At 59.5% G+C, this 12,784-nt stretch overlaps 1 protein-coding gene across 2 annotated transcripts; it reads right to left on the minus strand.

The window, feature by feature from the left end:
* Window positions 1-2,021: 2,021 nt before the first annotated feature.
* Window positions 2,022-11,045, minus strand: LOC123368868 (glycine N-acyltransferase-like protein 3). Of its 2 annotated transcripts, XM_045014055.1 has the most exons (6): window positions 10,841-11,045; window positions 10,332-10,461; window positions 7,525-7,632; window positions 6,923-7,049; window positions 6,477-6,597; window positions 2,024-4,010 (listed from the first exon to the last, which is right to left on the minus strand). In XM_045014055.1, exons 2-6 carry the CDS (start codon window positions 10,407-10,409, stop codon window positions 3,527-3,529), a joined length of 918 nt encoding a protein of 305 aa, XP_044869990.1. In that variant the 5' UTR covers window positions 10,410-10,461; window positions 10,841-11,045; the 3' UTR covers window positions 2,024-3,526. The 2 variants fall into 2 exon arrangements, with proteins under 2 accessions (XP_044869989.1, XP_044869990.1); XM_045014054.1 differs by lacking the exons at window positions 10,332-10,461; window positions 10,841-11,045 and having other exon boundaries at window positions 2,022-4,010; window positions 6,923-7,063; window positions 7,525-8,186.
* Between the last annotated feature and the right edge of the window lie 1,739 nt (window positions 11,046-12,784).

Genomic DNA, 12,784 nt, shown 5'->3' on the forward strand with positions numbered 1-12,784 from the left:
AAGGCCTATAAACAAGCAGACTGTGATTTTGATTCTTGTTCTGTACCCCTATAACTAGCTAAGTGATAAGAATACACCTATGTTCTTAAAGTCTAGGCCTTTGCCGACAGGCCTGAATATCTGTATCCTAACTCTCCACCTCTTTGTTTTCCTTTTTCTTTTGGGATCCTCCTGCCCAGGCATTAAGGTGGAGCCAGCCTCTTGGGCTCCCTGGCCATGGCCCTGCAGCGCCTCCCCTCCCGTGTCACGCTTGGCAGGAGCGAAATCACAGGTTGCAGCCTCCCAGAATAGACCCGGGCCTGTTCGGGTGTGACAGCCTGTCCCTGCCGCCCTGCAGTACAGCTGGGACTTGGTAGGGTAGTGGGGGGATCTGCCGTCCTCAATCAGCCCTCCCCACTGTCCCCCCAGGAGTATTGCTGTCTGCTTGTTCAGTGCGTTCCCCTCCCTCTCTAGGTCTCCACCATGAGCGAGATGAAGAGCTACTCACAGGCTGTCACTGGAGTGTGTGTGTAACCCCTCCTCTCCTCTCGGGGGTGGGGTGGGGTAGCCCCACAGAGCTGCCCTGGGGTGGGAGGGGCCAGTTTGAGGGCCACCCACTGGGCAGACATGAAAAGTACAGCGGGAAACTGAGGCACACAGGCATCAAAACTATTACAGAAAATTCTCTCTTTGTCCCACCCCGTGAGAGGAAGGGGATGCGTGTCCCTGGGGCCTGCAAGGAGCCGGAGTGCCCCACCCCCTCTCCACGCTGCTACTGACCTACCAGCAAGGGAGAGGAGAACCTGCCATATCTGCTGTGTGTGGGGGGTCCCCTCCCCCCAACCCCACGGCTCACTGGGGCTGCAGCTGGGCCCAGCTACACGGGGAGGAGCAGCCTGTGCACTGGGGCTGGCAGGGGGCGGGTCAGTCTCACCTCGCCTGCCCAGGGCTGAAGACGTCCATTCTGGGGAAGGGAGAAGAGCGGATGCTCCTCCCTGTGTTCAGGCCCAGCAGGGCTCTACGGGGGGGTCCTGTGGCCGCTTCCCTCCCCTGTGTAGTGCACCAGCCTAAACACAAGCCCTGGCCTGGCTTTCCAGCTGGCTTCTGGCCCTGGAGCACGGCCAGCACCTGCCCCCTATCACCACAGGGGAGGTCAGGGGTGGGCCACAGCGGGGACGTGAGCTTGGAGCCCAAGGGAGCTTGCACCAAAGCTCTGGCAAGACCAGGCGCAGCACCCGGAAAGGGGACCCCCCCACACCACCACCACAGGCCCAGCAGAGCAACAAACTGCCTGGGGAAGGGGAGCGGGAGAGACCCCCTGCTGGGCCCGAACACAGGGCTCAGACAGGAAGTGGTGCTCGGGAGGCCAGGGAGGGCGCTGGGAAGAGGCTGAGGTGGCCGGCAGGGGGTGACCCAGCTGCTGCCCCCCGGGCGACTGGCTGCTGCAGAGGCCTTGGTGGGGCGCAGCTTGAGCTGCGTTTGCAGGCTCGGAGCAGGGCTGTGTCCGTGCTGGAGCACGGTGGGCTTGTGGCCCAGTCCCCATGCGAGGGTGGGGGGCCCAGGGCACATGGGACACGGCTCAGTGCTACTTCCTCCCCCTCCTTGCAGGCTGGCTGGTGGCCTCCCGCCCTACGCACCGAACTACTCCTCCTAGTTAGGCTGCTGGAGCCAGCCACACCGCACCGGCTTCCGGGCAGCCCAGAGCCCTTTAAATCTTGGCCTTGACTGAGATTTAAAGGGCTCAGCGCTCCCCACAGCTGCGGGCAGCCCAGATCCCTTTAAATCCCGGCCCCAGCGGCAAAACTCGGGGTCCCTCTCCAGGGGGCTTCCAGCCACCGCTTCAGCTGGGAGCCCCCGGTTGATTTAAAGGCCCTGGGTCTCCCAGCCACAGCTGGTGCCCCAGGGCCTTTAAATCTTAAAAGGCCACGCCCCTTCGGGATAAGGCCACGCCCCCTCAGGACTCCAGCAGTACCGGTAAGTCCCGTAAATTACTTTCACCCCTGGAAGCACTGGCCCCGCTGTGTGGGTAGGAGGGCTGGTGGCGGGGGGGAGGGCTTGGCAGACTGGGGCCTGGGTGACAGGCAGAGGGAAGCTGCCCAAGGCAGGGCAGGGCAGGGCACCCTGACAGCCGTCTCCTCTCCTCTCCGTGCAGGGGAACATGAGCCGAGGCAACAGCCTGTTTTTCCGGAAGGTGCCTGCGGGGAAGCTGTACGTGTGGGAGGAGACGCGGTTCCGCTGAGGCCGGAGCTGGGCGAGGGGCCCGGGGCCGGGCCAGAGGCTGGGCCAGATGCACTGAATGATGGGAGTGGTGATTTCTATAGTTCTTTAAATAACGATTCAATCTTGGGAAATGGAGACTGTGCAAGTCTGAGAGTCAAAGTCCTGGGGCAACGCAGGCTGGCTGGGGGGGTGGGGGGAGGTGCATTGTGCCCTGGTGGGGCTGCTCCCTGGCTGGGGGCAGGGCTGCCTCTACCCCACATCTGCAGATGTGCCCGCCCTTCTCTGCTGTTGGTTCTGGCTGTGAAGGAGACACCCCACACTGGCCTGGTGCCCCCGGCTGGGACCCACAGCGCTGCTCCCTGTCGTGGCTCCCCAGGATCAGTGCTACGCCCCAGCTTTTAAACCAGTCCTTGGAGGAACCCTGTGACGTGCCAGCCCCCCAAGGGGACTCTCTCTTCCTCCAGGCCCAAGCACATGGCTCCGGCCCTCCTGCTTCACCCCACGAGCTCTGCCCGGCACGTTGCACTGAGCCAGACTCCTGGAGAGACCTGGCTGCTCTGTGGGGACCAGTGACCCCCAGCCAGTGTTTGCAGTGACATCCCAAAGCCTTTTTCACACAGCACACGGTTTATTGGTCCCCGGGAACCCGGCCTGGGAGGTCCCTGGGGCCGCAGAGAGAAGTGAAGGTGAAGACACAGGCCAGGGCCCCACCCAGCCGAGCTGCTGAAGAGCCAAAACTGGATCCTGTCTCCATCTCTTTCAGTCCCAGCTGGGAGCTCCTGAGTCCCACCAAAGCCCAACTCTTCTTCTTTGTGGAGCCTCCGTTGGTCTGGTTTTGATCCTGATCGCCCAGGTCCTGCCCCCCAGCCATGTGACACCCCCCTCCTGTCCCTGCTCTGCCCCAGGAGCAGCTTTTTAACCCTTTGGCACCCACTGGGCAGACATGCAAGAGCCCCCCTGCTGAGCCCACAGCACAGGGCACGGGGGCAGCACTGTGAGCGGAGAGCGCCCCCTGCTGAGCCCTGACTGCTAGGGGACAGCGCCCCCTACTGAGCCTCTGCCCTGCTCCAGGGGATAATGGAGCATGAGAGAGTCTCCTCTACCAGGCCCCGGCTTCCCAAGGGCTGACAGCTGAGCTCCCCTGGTGCCTGGTCAGTGTGTCCCCTTCATGGGGGTGGCAGGTCCCTGGGCATGGCTGGGCCATGTCCCCGTCTCCTCCCCTCCCCCAGGGCTATGTGCTGGCAGAGCGTGGCTGTCCCCCAGAGCTGGGCGCAGGTCCCTAGGCCATGTCCCCTTCTCCGCCTCTCCCCTCCCCCCATGCTACGTGCTATTGGGTGCGTGGCCCTTCCCCAGAGCTGGGCGCAGGGTCCTGGGCCGAGTCCAGGGCACTGGCTGGCTGGGACTGGGCGAACCCGGGCCTCACCACCAGCAGGTAGAACACCCCAGGCAGGATGCGGAAGCCGAGGCGTTGCAGGGCGTGCAGCGAAGGCTCGTTGTGAGGCAGCACCCGGGTGTAAACAGGGAAGCCGCGGGCATGCAACTGTGTTGCCAGCATCCCCACCACGGGCCTCGTGTGGTGCTGGCCACGATGCTCCGGGAGGGTGTAACCATGTGTTAGGGCAGCCAGTGGGTCGGTGAGGGACCAGGAGATGGGGGTCCCCTCAGGGTCCAGCAGGCAGGCGTTGGGGAAGTGGCGGATCAGGTGGCTCAGGTAGCGCAGGCTCCAACTGTTCCCCCCAAACAACCAGGTGTCTCTGAGCAGCATGGCGTGGGCGGGGGACACGGGGGCCAGCCTGAGCCCCTTGTCAGGCCTGCAACACAGGACAGGGGGATGAGAGACACAGGATGGGGTGGGGTGAGCAGATAGAGGATTGACCTGGCAAGGGGAGGGGGTCAGTGCGGGTGGTGGTGGGGAATAAAACCATCATGGGCAGGGGAAGGGGTAAGTCTAGGGGAGGGGAGCGGGGAGTGACCAAACATAAGAACAGCCGTACCAGGTCAGACCAAAGGTCCATCTAGCCCAGTATCCTGTCTACCAACAGTGGCCAATGCCAGGTGCCCCACAGGGAGTGAACCTAACAGGCAATGATCAAGTGATCTCTCTCTCCTGCCATCCATCTCCATCCTCTGACAAACAGTCTAGGGACACCATTCCTTACCCATCCTGACTAATAGCCATTTATGGACTTAACCACCATGAATTTATCCAGTTCACTTTTAAACGCTGTTCTAGTCCTAGCCTTCACATCCTCCTCAGGTAAGGAGTTCCACAAGTTGACTGTGCGCTGCGTGAAGAAGAACTTCCTTTTATTTGTTTTAAACCTGCTGCCTGTTAATTTAATTTGGTGACCCCTAGTTCTTGTATTATGGGAATAAGTAAAAACTTTTCCTTATCCACTTTCTCCACATCACTCATGATTTTATATACCTCTATCATATCCCCCCTTACTCTCCTCTTTTCCAAGCTGAAGAGTCCTAGCCGCCTTAATCTCTCCTAATATGGGACCCGTTCCAAACCCCTAATCATTTTAGTTGCCCTTTTCTGAACCTTTTCTAGTGCCAGTATATCTTTTTTGAGGTGAGGAGACCACATCTGTACACAGTATTCGAGATGTGGGCGTACCATGGATTTATATAAGGGCAATAATATATTCTCAGTCTTATTCTCTATCCCCTTTTTAATGATTCCTAACAGCCTGTTTGCTTTTTTGACCGCCTCTGCACACTGCGTGGACGTCTTCAGAGAACTATCCACAATGACTCCAAGATCTTTTTCCTGACTCGTTGTAGCTAAATTAGCCCCCATCATATTGTATGTATAGTTGGGGTTATTTTTTCCAATGTGCATTACTTTACATTTATCCACATTAAATTTCATTTGCCATTTTGTTGCCCAATCACTTAGTTTTGTGAGATCTTTTTGAAGTTCTTCACAGTCTGCTTTGGTCTTAACTATCTTGAGCAGTTTAGTATCAAACATGGGAGGTGCGAGCATATGGGAGCTTGACCCAGCTTGGCGGGTGGGGTGCAGTGAGCTGGGGGTGGGGAGTTGGCCTGGTACAAGAGAGTGAGCCCGGGGAGCAGAGATTGAGCTGGTATGACATGGCATAGGAGGGGATCACGGTCCGGCGGTGCCATCCTCTTCCCAGTTCTGGGGCTGAGCTGGGTTGGACAGAAAATTGGGGGAGAAGGGGGGGTTGCCGAATCTCAAACTGGGGTGGGGGGCATGGAAAGTATCCTGTGGGGGAGGGGTGTGCCACCCAGCTGTGAAGGCAGCGCCGACGCCAGGAGCAGCCGAGAGCTACGGGGGGCGTGGTATGGCATTGCCACCCCTCCTGCTGCGTAACGTTTGGCCTTTCCACTGGGAGGGGAGGCTATGGCAAATTCTGGGGTGGCTCTAGCCCCCATAACACTCCCCCCAGTACCCCCATGGAGGGGAGGGAGGCTGGAGGGGGACATATTTGGACCAGAGAGAAGGGGTGTGAGGCTGAGGGGCGATAGACCCGGGGTGGGGGAGAAGCGGGAGCCCTGGGGGGAGGGGATCAAGCCAGGAGGCGGCACATGGGGGGAAGGGGGAGCCCTGTGGGAAGGGGATCGAGCCAGGAGGCAGCACATGGGGGGAAGGTGACCCCCGGGGGGGGAGGGGATTGACACACTCCCGCAGCCTCAGCACAGGGGCTGTCTGACAGGGCCCAGTCCAGCCCCAGCAGATCCATCGCTGCCGATGGGCCGTGGCTAAGCTCAGCTCCTGACATGAAAGCACCAGGGCTCAGTGGGCAGCGAACCCCCTGCCCGGGGACCTACCCGCTGACAGGGAAGGAGGGACGGGGGGGCTCTGTGCTTGGAGCCCCCTCCCCTCAGAGGGGACGGCTCTGGGGTCAAGGACCCCTGGCTGCCCGTCCCACAATACGGAAGGGTCCAGGCTGCCCCTCCCCCTGCTCTCCCCATCCTGGGGCCAAGGAGGTTCCTTGGCCAGGCTGGGCTGCCCCTGCCCCCGGCGAAGCTCTAGGGCTGACTCAGCCCTGCCCTGGAGCAGGTTGGGAAATCCTTGGCAGCATGTGCCCAAGGCCTGGGGCTGTGGTGATGGCCTCACTCTGCCAGCACCGTTAGCCTGGGGAACTCATGGCCACCAGATCTGGGGCACAATGGAGACCTCTGGCCTGGCACCCCAGGGTCCTTCCATTTCCCCCACCTCCACTCCCCCCTCCATCTAGCACAGGCTGGTTGTGTGCATTGCCCCATTCTCTCACACACACCCCATATCTGGGGGCACCTACCGGTACTGGGGCATGGCAGGTGGGTCTGGGTGCAGCAGTGGCCGGTGCGGATACGTCTCCATCTCAAGCCCCCTGGCCCTGGCAATGTCCCTGATGTTCTCGTATACCCCGTCCTGCAGCCCTGCAGGGACAGCCGTGCGCTGTCAGCAGGGGCCCCCCGAAAGGTGCCCATGGATGTGGGGGGCCCAGCTTGGTGGGGGAGAGCAGCAGGGAGGGGCCAAGGGCCACTGTGAGCCGGCATGACCCAACTGGGGGTTCCCAAGCTTGGCTCATTCAGGATCCCGGGTCTGGATGGAGAAGGGGCCCAGGTGAACTCATTGGGGCTATTGGTCTGTGGGGGGATGGGGTACAGGCAGGCTCCTCGGGGCTATTGGCCCATGGGGGGGCACAGTGGTCTTGCCCCCCATGTGGCAGGTGCTGGATGGAGCAGGGCTGGAGGGGCTCACCCTGTATCTGGAAGGCCTGGTCCCAGTCGATGGCGCGGCTGTTCCCCAGCAGGGCCCGGCAGGCGCCCTCGTCCCGGTAAAATGCCGTGTGCAAGTTGGTGAAAAAATCACTTGGGTCCCGCGCCACCTGCAGGGGGGACACTGCCTGGGGGTGAGCGCAGCCTCTGCCCCCCACTCCCCTATGACCCTCAGGGACGGCATCGGGGGAGTGGGGCACAGCGAGCCCCAAGTAAGAGATTGAGGAGTGGGGAAGGGGTCCCGTGAACAGAGCCAGGGGGCTTAGGGCAGAATGGGATGGGGAGAGTCTGGGCAGCAGGAACGGGAGACAGGCTGTGGGGAGGCGGGGCAGCGGTAGAGATGACACCAAGCAGGGAAAGGGGCAAGGAAGTCAGAGAGGGCAGCGGGGCAGTGATGGGGGAGGGGAAAGGGAGTAGGCCAGTGATGGTGTCAGGCTGGGGAGGGCAGCGGGGCAGTGATGGTGTCAGGTGGGGGAGGGCAGCAGGGCAGTGATGGTGTCAGGCGGGGGAGGGGAGCGGGGCAGTGATGGTATCAGGCCGGGGAGGGCAGCGGGGCAGTTGGGAGGGGCCCAGCAAAGGCCTCACTTCTCTGCGTGGCCGGGTGAGGACCATTTTGAACTCTGGCCATGAATCCACCAGCACCTCCTGGCCAGCCGGGTTCCCGCGGTTCACATGCATCACCGTGCCGTAGACCTGCCAAGATACAGGGGTCAGAGTCCGGGGATGTCCCGGTTCCCCAGGATCGGTGCTGGGCCCCAGCTTTTACGCTGCCCCTTGGAGGAGCCCTCATAGATTATTAGAGTTGGAAGGGACCTCAGGAGGTCATCTAGTCCAACCCCCTGCTCAAAGCAGGACCAATCCCCAACTAAATCCCCAAATGGCCCTCTCAAGGATTGAACTAACAACCCTGGGTTTAGCAGGCCAATGCTTAAAGCTCTGAGCTATCCCTCCCCCCTCAAAGTGCCAGCCCCCCAGGGGGCCCCACTCTTCCTACAGGGCAGGCCAGGGTCTCTGAGATGGAGCCTCTGGGCTCCAGCCCTCCTGCTCCACCCCGTGAGCTCTGCCCGGTGCCTCCCACTGAGCCAGACCCATGGAGAGCCCTGGCCGCTCTTCAGGGGCTCCCACACCCCAGCCTGGGTTTGCAGTGACACTCGGCAGCATTGTCACGCCAGGCCAGTTTATGAGTCACGGAGCGGCCTTAGGTCAGCAGAGAGAACTGGGGGTAAAGCAGTGTCCATTGCGGTCAGCTGGGGCCCAACCAAGCTGGAGTGAAAGCCCCTTTCCAGGCTGTCTCTGTCTCCGTCTGACCTCCTTGGCCAGCTCCAGGTGAGAGCCTCCATCTTTGTCCAGCACCCCCCACCTCCCAGTCCTGTGCTCTCAAGCTGGGGTCTCCAGAGGCGGGGAAATCAAGGTGTCATCAGCACTTGACTTGTCTCTCTAGCTCCCTTGGCGATCTGAGTTGATTACAAGAAGTTCCTTAAGGACCCTGTATTCCACCGTCACAGGGAGGTGACACCCACCCCTATGTCTCTTAACCTGCCCTGAGAGTAAACTTAATCCTCCCCCTTGCCCCCACAACTGGGTAGCCAAGCAACACCTGGGGGAAACTGAGGCACACATAGTGTTGTAAAAATATTACAGAAAATTCCTACTTTATTGCAGCACTTCACTGGGCAGGGTCACTTTACCCAGTGACTGTCCCAGTGAAGTTTGAACCCACAAGTGCTATCCATAGACGCCACAGCCTCTTCCCCATCCCTGTCCTACCAGGCACTGTCAGCATGCTGACCGCTGGCTCTAATCCACCTCACCCTTGCACTACACAGCTCAGAGCAGTCTCACATCCATCCACCCTTAGGGTGGGTCTGGTCGCTGACACTAGCAGGGCGCAGTGGGGAATTTTCATGCAGCCTCAGCCCCCTTTTGCCACCCCAAAACCTTTGGGTATGAAACTTGGATGGGATCCAGCCACTGCATTCCCCGCCCTCCCTCCCCCATCTGCCATGGCGAGGACTAGGAGGAAATTCAGAACCGGGGGGTGGGAGGTGGTGGTGGTCAGAGCCATGATTGGCAGGCACCCAGCTGTCCTACACTGTGATTGGCTGCCATGGGACCACCCACATGTTCATTAGCTTTACGCAAAGCCTGCCCAGACTGAGAGTGGCTGGCACAGAGCCCGCTTGTGCTCTGATTGGATGGGCAGGTCCTGGCGGCTACGCTGGGTGAGCAGCAGGCATTGGTGCTGGGTATGGACTTATGGAGGCAGGGGGCGAGTGAGGAGGAGGCCCAGGGGGAGGCCCCCCCGACTACCTCTACCCTGGGGGAGGGGCCTGCCCTCCTGCTGCTACCCCTAACCCAGGGCAGGGGGCCTGTGTGACAAAGTAGAAGCTTTCTGTAGTATCTTTCTGAGGCCCATGTGTGCCTCAGTTTCCCTCTGCGTCCTGTACTGCTCTGTGCAGCGTGTGAAGGGGAGGGACGGGTTGTGACTCATGTAACAGCCTGGCTGGAGACCAGCATCATTAACCAAGGGAATAATCTCTACACATGTGCAAGAAGGGTCTGGAGAGACCATGGAAACCCCAGTTGCTGGGATGGACGTTCACACCGAGCGAGCGAGATTCCCCCCTCACGGCTCTGCAGCCGAGAGGCCCCCAGCTGAAGAACAGCGGCCGCGAGGGGTCAGGATACGAGGTAAGAGCCGGCTTTTGGGGGGTCTCAGCAGCTGTCACCTTGGCCTAAGAACAACGGGACAGAGCCAGAGCCAGCCATGGGGCCTGTGACGTCTTGGCTGGCTCATTGCCCAGGCTTGGCCAGGCTGGGCTGTGGTTTAACCTTTGATTCCCTGTGCTAACCTGAGGAGTCTGTAGCCAGGGGACTAATGAACCGCTCCTGTGTTTTGCAAAGGATGCCAGGGTCTCTGCCAACACCCACCGCAGGGGCCCGGTCCAAGCCTCCCGCGGGCGTCTGGCTCGGATGCATTCGCTGCAGGGAGCCACGGAGAGAGATGGGAGGGCTGATGTCAAAGGCCCAGTGGTGGAGGTCACGGGCTGCCCCTGTGAGCTGTGTGCAGCCTCGGGCCCCGGCCCACTCCAGGGGTCGCTCCCAGGGGCCTGGTGACAGGCTGGGGTACAGCACATCCCCTGTGGATCTATGAGAGCCTGCCCGGCCCCTGAACTGCTGCCCCCCGACCTGGAGAAAGGGTCTGCCCCCCAAACTGCTACCCCCTGACCAGGTGGAGGGGCCAGCCCTCCATGTACCCCCGACCCAGGGGATTGCACCCCAGCCCAATCTGTGCCCCATCACCCAGGGGACTCCGAGGGACTTTCCCCTGCTCTCTGCCCAGCCTGAGGGTGGGAGGGTTCGGCCCTGTGGGTCGGGCGAGTCCTGGTCACCGGCAGCGTGTCAGGCAGGCCCCGCCGTAGCATCCCCTCCAGCAGCCGCAGCTTGGAGGAACAGCTCAGGATCAGCATCGCTGGCCGGGATGGGCCTTCACAGCTTCCAGCAGGACAATGCGAGGGACACCTGCGGGGCAGGAAGCCCATCAGTTCCCTCTGACTGTCTCCTCCCAACCCCAGAGACCAGCTGCCAGCTCCCAGCCCTGCCAAAATAGCAAACACTGTGTAGACCCCACAACAGCTCACCAGTCTGTGCGCAGCCCCCCGTGTGTTCACCAGAGACCTTATACTACCTAACCGGTCTGTGCGCAGCGCCTGTGCTCACCAGAGACCCTACAATAACTTAACAGTCTCTGCATGGCCCCCCCGTGTGTTCATCAGAGACACCACCATAACTCACCAGTCTGGGTGCAGCCCCTGTGCTCACCAGATACCCCACAATAAGAAGGCTGCTCTAAGGCCGTGTGATGCCAGGGCTGCCCGTACAGAGCTATGGTCCCACTCACCTGGGGTGACTCCGTGCCAGGGGAAGGAGCAGTTCCTGGGTGTCTGTGGAGCTGCCAGGTCCCTGCCTCTCTCTCCTTCTGCGGCTGCTCCAGCCTCTTATCCCCGAGCAAATAAACCATTAACAGAGTCCTGGAGCGCAGAGGCGGTGACATCTTGTGACGATCTGGGAATGTTCTTAATGTTTTCTCTGCATACTGTGTTGGTGCCTCAGTGTCCCCTATGCAGCTCTTAAGTATCTAGGTGGTGGAATAAGGGTGTGTGATTGCTGCAGAGCAAAGGGCCAGTGTACATAAATGCCTGACCTTCTGTCTCCTAGCAGCTGATGGCCTGGGCCCCTCCTCTGCAAAGGTACCAACTGAAGGTGTTGGAGACAAAGAGGTCAGGTGACATCCGGGCCCAGGAAAGGAACTGAGCAGAGGAGGAGGGGCTGGAGTGGGTTTTCAGGCTGGAGCTGGCTGGGGACTAGGAGTGAAGTACAGACGTGGGGGTCTGGCTCACTGCCCCCTAAAATGGACCCAGCCGAGGGGTCCCGTTCGCTGTACCTACAAGCTCTGTTTTAGAGCGTGTTCCTGTCATTTAATAAACCTCTGCTTTACTGGCTGGCTGAGAGTCACATCTGTGGGGGTGCAGGACCCTGTGGCTTACCCAGGACCCGGCCTGGGAAGCACACGAAGGGGCAGAGGATGCTGAATGCTCCAAGGAGAGACCCAGGAAGGTGAAGCAGTGTGAGCTTCTTGTCCTGGAGACAGTCTGCTCCGAGGGAGATCACTGTGTATCCACCCCGCACCCAGCGCAATGGGGCCCCAATGACCCTGACTGTGAGCGCCCCACAGCAGGAAATGCATTTCCTATAACATACCAGGATTCAGCTTGGGCCTTCTCATCACATTTGAAAGCCCCAGCCTCCTGGAAGATAGTGCCATGGTGAATAGAGCCACCTTGGGTCAGATCAGCCAGTGGGGGGGGAGGGGCGAACCAAAAAACCAGGGGATTGGTCCCTGCGACAAAGTGGGAATTTTTGTAGTATTTTATGACCCCTGTATGTGCCTCAGTTTCCCCTATGTGTTGCAGTGTTACCCCGTGGGGAAAAAAGGGAGCAAGTTTGCTCTCAGGGCAGGCCTTGAGGCATAGGTGGGCATCACTTCCCTGTCTGGGTGGAGGAGAGAGTCATTAAGGAACTAGTTGAATTTGACCCACATCAGCCAAGGGGCCAGAGAGACAATACAAGTCCCCATGGTTTATGGAGTTCAGGGAAGCTGAGAAAAGACCCCACCTGGTGAACAAAGGATTGAGAGGGGGCAGATAGGGGATTGTGACAGAATGTACCCTTGTGTTCACACCGTACCCACTGTTGTAATAATCTTTGTACAACCTTGCAAGGTATTATTTGTAAATGTATAATTTGCCGGTCAGTATTGCCCTGATAAAATATGTGTGTGACAGCATTGTACGTGAAATGATAATATTCCCCTTTATGGTGTTAACATGTGCTCTAACCTGAGGCTGGCAAACAGGCCTGTCTCAACAAAGGAATGGGGGCTCTACTTAATTTACATTTAAGCAACAAACAGAGTCATCAAGCAGGAAGGGAAACAAAAGAAACTCCAACAGGGGAGGAAAAAGCACCAGGGAGCATCCTTCAGTACAGACTCTCTCTCCTGAATCTCAGCTGCAAATGTTTTCCAAGTGTTTCTGCCCTCTGTGGAGAAAGAAGTGGTTCAGAACTATTTAGAAAAGCTGGACGAGCACAAGTCCATGGGGCCGGATGCACTGCATCCGAGGTTGCTAAAGGAGTTGGGAGATGTGATTGCAGAGCCACTGGCCATTATCTTTGAAAACTCATGGTGATTGAGGGAGGTCCCGGATGACTGGAAAAAGGCTAATGTAGTGCCATCTTTACAAAAGGGAAGAAGGAGCATTACAGGCCATCAGCCTCACCTCAG

Source organism: Mauremys mutica, chromosome 4, assembly GCF_020497125.1.
Source record: "Mauremys mutica isolate MM-2020 ecotype Southern chromosome 4, ASM2049712v1, whole genome shotgun sequence".
In the NCBI taxonomy this organism is placed as follows: Eukaryota; Metazoa; Chordata; order Testudines; family Geoemydidae; genus Mauremys; species Mauremys mutica.

Coding starts and splice junctions, on each gene's coding strand:
- LOC123368868 (XM_045014054.1), bottom strand. CDS start 7,729: ATGAGGGCTCCTCCAAGGGGCAGCGTAAAAGCTGGGGCCCAGCACCGA. Junction 7,064..7,524: donor TCACCCGGCCACGCAGAGAA/GTGAGGCCTTTG, acceptor ACCCCCAGGCAG/TGTCCCCCCTGCAGGTGGCG. Junction 4,011..6,476: donor CCTGCCATGCCCCAGTACCG/GTAGGTGCCCCC, acceptor CCTGTGTTGCAG/GCCTGACAAGGGGCTCAGGC.